The sequence below is a fragment of the Penaeus vannamei genome, chromosome 25, assembly GCF_042767895.1.
Source record: "Penaeus vannamei isolate JL-2024 chromosome 25, ASM4276789v1, whole genome shotgun sequence".
NCBI classification, from domain to species: Eukaryota; Metazoa; Arthropoda; class Malacostraca; order Decapoda; family Penaeidae; genus Penaeus; species Penaeus vannamei.
Window position 1 is genome coordinate 21,050,326 of NC_091573.1, and position 7,500 is coordinate 21,057,825.

Sequence of the window (7,500 nt, forward strand, 5' to 3'; positions counted from 1 at the left end):
TTTTACTTTTTGTACCTATAAAATTCATTATTTATGTATAGAGGAAGGTAGTGGACTGCTGTATCAGTATGGATAGCTGAAGATTTTCATAGGAAATTAGTTAGATAATGTTTTTGTATTACTTTGAAAATGGGCCAGAAAAGAGTTTTTGTTAAGTGGACATTTTATTTGCAAAAGAAAAAAGGTGGCATATCTTTTGTTGTGAGATATAGATAATGAAGAAGCACAAGATTTAGGTAGAGCATGAATAATGATGTATTCAAAAGCATTAGACAAAATAGTTATTCTGAGTCATCATTTACGAAATATAGGTGCTCAGCCTCACTAGTTCTGATGAGTAACTTTTGAAAGTAATGATGAAGGACTCTTTAGATCTCAGTACATCATATAGAGACCTCAATCCACAGTCACAGTACTTCATTATGTATATTCTTAAATTGATTTTCTTCTGACCCTTTTATAATCAGACGTGCAACTGTCTATTGTAGGATTATTTGCAAAATGCTTGTCCTTTTGTCTTTTGCCTTCTTGTATTCTCTTTTTGAATTTCATTTGTTCTTTATTTTTATCTTATTTTTTCAGAGAACCTACATTATCAAAGTCATTTCTTCTATCAATTCCTTCCATTATCGAAGTTGGCCATCACAGCATCTCTCATAATAGTAATACTCGCAACTTCACCATTGTTCGTGTCTTAAATGAAAACTCAGTAGGCACAGTAATGTCAACATTGTCTGAAGCCGTTGGAAATAATTCTCAGCCCAGACAAGCTTATTGGACGTCAGGTTAGTCTTTGAATTCAGCCTTTGTTGATTCTGAAACCTGAGGCAGTGTATATTTTATTTCACTTAACTCATTTTCGACAGGTGTCCCACATATGAGACACCTGAAAAAAAAAATTGCCGGGCATCCTGCCGGTGTGATGCTGTATTGGGGCTCGTGCTCCAACTCAGCAGCGGGCTGCGGCTGGTGCAGGGGCACAGTCCGGGCCAGCCCCGCGTGCCGATTTTATGACCGCCCGGAAGCTTTTATTTTCGGCTTCAAAATATACCGACAGTAGTGGGTTAGAATATTTTACCAGTTGGCACAGTCTTAAAATTGTCTTGAATGTGGGATAGACTTGATAAATCTAAACAGGGTAAAGAATATTGTCATGAGATTCAATGTTTTAAAAGTTCTCTCTTTATCCCTCCTGTTGTAATGAATGTTACATTCATGTCATTGCTTTATAGATGTTGGGGGTGGCTGGGGTGTCAAGCAGAGACATGCAGCCCTAGTAACTGGAGGTACAACAATACCTCATGTTTCGCTTCTCAAGATATTGTTTCCCCAGCATTCTGATATCACTTCAGTGGTGAGTTGAAGTACATTTGTTGTTTTGTTGTTGATGTCTCCTGTCCTCCTTGACTCACCTCTTCATTCCATGGTTCTGATGAACTAGTAGAATTTTCACACTTCAGATTGCTACTGTGTATTTTTCCTGTTTTGTAGTAATGAAGTATAGATATAATTTCTAATATAGTGCCTTCTTGCAGTGCACAGTGTCAGAAGCCAATGCTGTGCAGGTTGTGGAATGTAAAGATGAAGATCTCATCTCTCACCTTCTCCAGACAGCTGTCAACAGTGAAGGCTTACCAGAAACACTCAAAGTTAGACAGGCTATGTTAATGTTGCAACCTGATAAAGAAGATCAATTAAAAGAAGTGGATGTGAATAGGTTTATAGATAATGAAGTAAGTATTACTTGAGGACACATGGCTGTAAGGGACAACATTTATGTCAGTGTATATGCCAGAATTTAAACTTTAAATGATCACCCTGTTATTAAAGTCACCTCAGAGTAGTGACATAGAACAGTACTTACTGCTGAGACTTTGTGGCAAGTCTGTGAGGATGAATTTAAATGGAGGTCATATTAACCCAATGCCCCAGAGAAAAAGTGTTCAATATAGTATTGTTTTGTGAAATGTCTCTGTACATGGATGGCTCTGCAAGTCCTAAGCCACAAAGGAGTCAATTAGTAGACCTTGTGACCTCCTCTGATTTCACCTTTCCTTGAGTTCGCAGGAAGTTTTTTTTCTAATGCTATCAATATTGTTATTTTTATTATAGACCTCATAATTACTATAGTGTTATTGACATTACTAACAGCAATGTTAGATACCAGAAGATATTTTTGAAAATCAATGAAAAGGGTAAACAGGTGAGACAGTTAGTACTTTTGATTGGCTTATTGGTGGTACTTGTGGGGCCATCTATGTGTAAAAAACAATTACTAAATGTACACACATGCCATCCCCAACAGCATGGTGTTAACCCCATTAAATTGTATCTGAGCAAACTCACTGTCATGCCCAGCCACATTAGGGTATTAGATTTTCATCTTTCTTTATAAGTAGTTTCTAGCATTGATATTTGTATAGCTTGATATTACACAGCAGGAACTGTACATATTGTTCTAGTGTGTCACCTAATGATTGAATTGTGGCGTGTTAAATATTGATAAAAGTTACTGCTGTCATAGAAATGAACAGGAAAAGGGGAGGGGGAGATATACAGGAGGGAGAACAGTTTAACTAATACAGTACCCTTATATGCTGACACATATAGTACTTGCCTACAGTTTTAAAGATATGCACTCTAATTTATGAAATATATTTATTGTCATGTGTGCCATGGATGTATTCATGTGCTTTCAGTATTAATGCTGCAGACATTTCTTCCATAGGAACTGCGCTACTCACTTCGATCATTAGAGAAGTATGCCCCATGGATAAGAAAAATTTTTCTAGTGACTAATGGGCAAATTCCCTACTGGCTGAACCTAGATCATTCACGCCTCACCATTATTACTCATGACCAGATCTTTGTTAATAAAAGTGATCTTCCTACTTACTCATCTCCAGCTATTGAAAGTCACATCCACAGGTAAGGATTTGTTCTGCAATAATTTGTAAGGGAATTCTTTTACAATTTCTTGGAATTTCTTTCCAATAATCTGGCTAGGATTTCTTTTGCTATCTTCTTGTAAGGAATCCTGTTGCAATATTCTGCAACATATTAATTTGCAAGTTATTGTACAGGGTTGCATCCTTCTTATATAATCATTCAGCAGTTTGGAAATAATTCATATGCAGTTACAAAAATCATGCAAGACTTGCCATAGTTGATATATCTCTCTGTGATCTGAATTTGCAAGTCCTTACTCCATATCAGTGTATGTAGGAAACTTTGTGTGGCATGATATGCTTTTATTCATTTTTGTGATTTCTTAAAGTTGTTAGTTCCCTCCTAAAACCTAGCTTGTTGTTGTGGGAGGGCTTAGGAGACGGGGACGGAGACCCAATGTAGAGGATTACCCTTACCTTGGGCCTCAGCCCTTGCCTCAACTAATTTTGCTTGGTCCTTTCTTCTCTTCCTTCCTCTTCCGTGTCTTCTTTATTCCCTTCTATCCCATTCTTAGGGTGTGAGAGCCATGCTGAGAGGATGAAAGGCTGGCTTTGTGTCAGTCACGAACGGCCTCTGGGAGCTGTGGGCAGGGTATTCTCTTGGTTAATTACTTAGCCATTACCCCATATGGGGACCCTAAGGAGTAGACTGTTTCTTTTCCCCAGTTTATTCAGGCTCACCATGACCAGTAATGAAGATTCTTTACCCTAAATAGAGGCATTAAGGCTTGCTCCTTCATCAAATAGCCTATCTGAATTTGATTTTGATGGTTTTCTGACCCCTGCCCCTCCTTTGACCACTGATGCTAATACCCCCTCTTTGACGCTTATGAACAACTCTAACTCTGAAATGCCCATCCAGGTTATTACTCAACCCCTTAGAAAACACCTCTTCCTCATCCCCAACATTCTCCTCTTCATGTTCTGCTGCACAACCCTCTTCAATGTCAACCCCCTCTTCCCTTATTACTATTCTTCATCCTTCTTGTCCTCCCACCCATAGTACAAGTCCACTCCACACCACCCCATCTTCCTCTAGCTCTCATCCTTCTACTACCTCTACCTCTGCAAACTGTCTTGAGTACTCTGTTTGGCCCAGTCAAGTAGTATTGATTCTTTGTAATTCCCCCCACAAATCCATTTTCCATCCTAAATCCTGATACTCCAATCTCTACCACTTCCTGGATACCTACCCCTCCTCCTCACTTTAGCTGTCGTACCAGACAACCAAAACGTTCCACTCCACACTCTCCTACTACATTCTCTCCTACACCTTCCTCAGTTCCCAAGGGAACACTCTGCTCCCTCATCCACCCCCCAATCCCTCTGTTCCTACTCATGCTACATTTAAAGTATTTGCAGATATTCATCCTCCTCCTTCCCAAGTTCCATCCACCCCCCTTCCTCCTACACTCTCTCAACATACCCCACCCTCTCTACCACTTCCGCTTGAATACTCACACGAATCCTCTGTATCATAACAGTGTCCTTCTCCAGACCCCTCTTCTCCAGACATTTTTCCTGATGCTTCACCTTCCCCAGTCTCCCTTTTTCAACCACTGGATTCTTCTCCTTCTACTTCAAAAGCCACCTCTGTTTTCCTTGATCAGTGTCCCTACTCCTTCCCCATTTACAGATACACTGCAATTCACTCAGTTGCTCTATTCCTCCTGGATATGCACGTGAATCTCTTTTACCACAATACCCTTCCCCAAACCCCCAGACACTACTCCTTCATCTACTCCTGATCCTTTATCTCAACCCTCAGATACCCAATCCGCTACTACTAAACAAACATACCTATCATACGCACCTATTATCCGTATTCCATTCCCAGTCACAGATACAATGCAATTCATTTAATTGCTCTACCTTCGTAACGTTCCCACTTATTAATCACTGCTCTATTTCATTTACTTCTCTCCTTTCCCTTTTCATTACCATACTGTCCTACAACACCCTCTGATCTTTGATATCTAACACCCTCCCCTCTCCCTGGATTCTTCTCTTACTCTTCAACAGCTATCTCTATTCTTCCTTGAAAATTTTTTCCTATACATTCTCCAGTGACAGATACACTGTAATTAACTCAATTACCTTACCCTCTTACTCAATTACCCTCCCCTTTATACTAATTGCTGCTCTAATTCACTTGCTCCCCTATTCCCCCTTTTCACTACCTTACTATCCTATAACGCTCTTAAACCTTTGACATGTAACACATTTTATCTTAATCTTTAACTCTCCTTTGCCCTTTCTCGTGCAATACTTTACCATAGTGCTACATGACCTTTGATGTCTTGTACATTTATTTTTAAGCATTAAACATTAAAGTTGTTAGTTGGTATTCCACATATATAGTTGTGTATGTTTTTTTTTTTTTTTTTTTGTATGCTTACTAATTTTAGATCATCATTACAGAATTCCAGGACTATCTGAGCATTTCCTGTACTTGAATGATGATGTAATGCTAGGATCAGAAGTATGGCCAGATGATTTCTACTCTCCATCAACAGGCTACAAGGTGATTATTTATCCTTATTTGGCTTTATGAACTAGGTTTTCTGTATTGTAAAAAATGAATGCAGATACTAGTTGATCTGTGATTTTCAGATTTTTAGAAAGTAACGACTTTTTTTTAAAGAGCATTGCTACATTGTAGGCATATTGTTGTTACTGTACTTAATTTTTTTTCAGACTGGTGTGTTATAGGGTAAAGTAAAAAACTAACTTCAATGAAGTTTCTAATATCATCAACTTGTAACAACACTGGCCAGTATCTGAAGAAATATGATTTGAGGTTGTGTAGAATGAATTAAGATATATTAGCCAAGGCAAACAATTGAGGATTGAGTCTGGCAAAGATACCTTAAAGTTTATGCATTTTATTATTATTGCTCTGAAGTGTTAATACCATTGCTTCAGCAATATTCAGAATTAGATTAAAACAATTACCTCCAAAAGAAATATCTCGGATTCCAACTCGTATCTTTCTGGCCTCCATCATTGGATTAGGGTCTTATTTGAATGAAAAGAAAACCATAACAGAATTTTAGATATATCTGTAATTTGAAATTGACTCCCATGCACATTAAAATCCATTTTGTAGTCTGAAAGTCACATTTAGTGTGTCTCTACAGGTTTATTTATCATGGTCTCTCCCGGAATGCTCCTCTGGCTGCCCGGGCTCCTGGCTTGGGGACGGATACTGTGACACTTCATGTAATACAAGTGCTTGTGAATGGGATGGAGGAGACTGCACGGGAGGCAAGGGTGATGGAGCAGGTCTTGACATGGATTACGACTTTGGAGTTGATGACACGCCTGACTTCTGTGCTTCCTCGTGCTCTGATCTTTGGTTGGCTGATAAGTACTGCGATCATGTGAGTTTTGATTCTGGCTCATATTTTGCGGTGTGTGTACCACTGAGTGCGGTTGATGTGATTAGAAGTATAATCATTCATGATTGTTTTTGACAATTTTTATTGTTTTGTTTAATTATTATTATCATTATTATTTTGATTGTTATTATTTTTTTATTTTGTTCATTATTATTTGTTGTTGTTGTTATTATTATTATTATTATTATTATTATTATTATTATTATTATTATTATTATTATTATTATTATTATTATTATTATTATTATTATTATTATTATTATTGTTTTTATTATTATTATTATTATTGTTTTTATTATTATTATTATCATTAATTATCATTAAGTACCATTGATTACTGTCATCGTTGTTGTCATCATCGTCATCGTCATCGTCATCGTCATCGTCATCGTCATCGTCATCATCGTCATCATCATCGTCATCGTCATCATCATTATATAATCATTGATATTAATGTTATTATTATTAGCCTATTATCATCAGAATATATTTTGTTTGTAACAAACCCTTTCTACTTTCAGGCATGCAATGTTCCAGCTTGCGGATATGATGGTGGAGACTGTGGAGTTGAAAATATGAAAAAACTGCATGAATTAGCTGCACCGACCTCATCAAATATCACCTATATTTTGCCAAAAGGTAAGTTTAGTTTAGGGAAGATAATACAGTTTGGAATGAAAACATGAATAGTTATTAATGTAATTTTTTCGTTTCTCTCATTTTATTATTATTATTACTTTGTTTGTTTATTTATTTGTTTTTATTATTAGTATTTTACTTATTTATTTCTTTATCTTTATTAGTATCATTTGATTTTTTGTTATGATTATTTTTGTCTTATTAATTTATTCACTTATTATTATTATAGTCTTTAGCACACTTTTTTTGCCCTGTATTGTTAGGTCTGTTTTTTATGAATAAGTCTACCATGCTCTAACTGGTTTTGTGTTAAATTTACAAAAGGTTTTGTATTTTCCTTTGATATAAAGATTATCATGTGCATCTGCAGGTGTATCTGTAGCATGGATGAATATCTCAACACTTCTAACACCCAACAAGACCATTGAAGGGCGGCACACTGAGCATGCTGGTGTTCGAAGCTTGGCAGTGAATACAGCGCAGAAAGTCCTCTTCATTTTCCTGAAGAACAA

At 36.9% G+C, this 7,500-nt stretch overlaps 1 protein-coding gene across 9 annotated transcripts in view; it reads left to right on the forward strand.

The window, feature by feature from the left end:
- Nucleotides 1-7,500, forward strand: part of Gnptab (N-acetylglucosamine-1-phosphate transferase subunits alpha and beta) — a 37,181-nt gene that overhangs the window by 26,211 nt on the left and 3,470 nt on the right. For all 9 annotated transcript variants that reach the window (XM_070139274.1, XM_070139278.1, XM_070139271.1 and 6 more), the window contains exons 5-12: nt 583-785; nt 1,233-1,354; nt 1,536-1,733; nt 2,729-2,928; nt 5,370-5,472; nt 6,089-6,331; nt 6,871-6,988; nt 7,359-7,500. The exon at nt 7,359-7,500 is cut by the window's right edge and continues 58 nt beyond it. In XM_070139274.1, coding sequence (XP_069995375.1) covers nt 583-785; nt 1,233-1,354; nt 1,536-1,733; nt 2,729-2,928; nt 5,370-5,472; nt 6,089-6,331; nt 6,871-6,988; nt 7,359-7,500 — 1,329 coding nt within the window. The remainder of the gene's footprint in view (nt 1-582; nt 786-1,232; nt 1,355-1,535; nt 1,734-2,728; nt 2,929-5,369; nt 5,473-6,088; nt 6,332-6,870; nt 6,989-7,358) is intronic.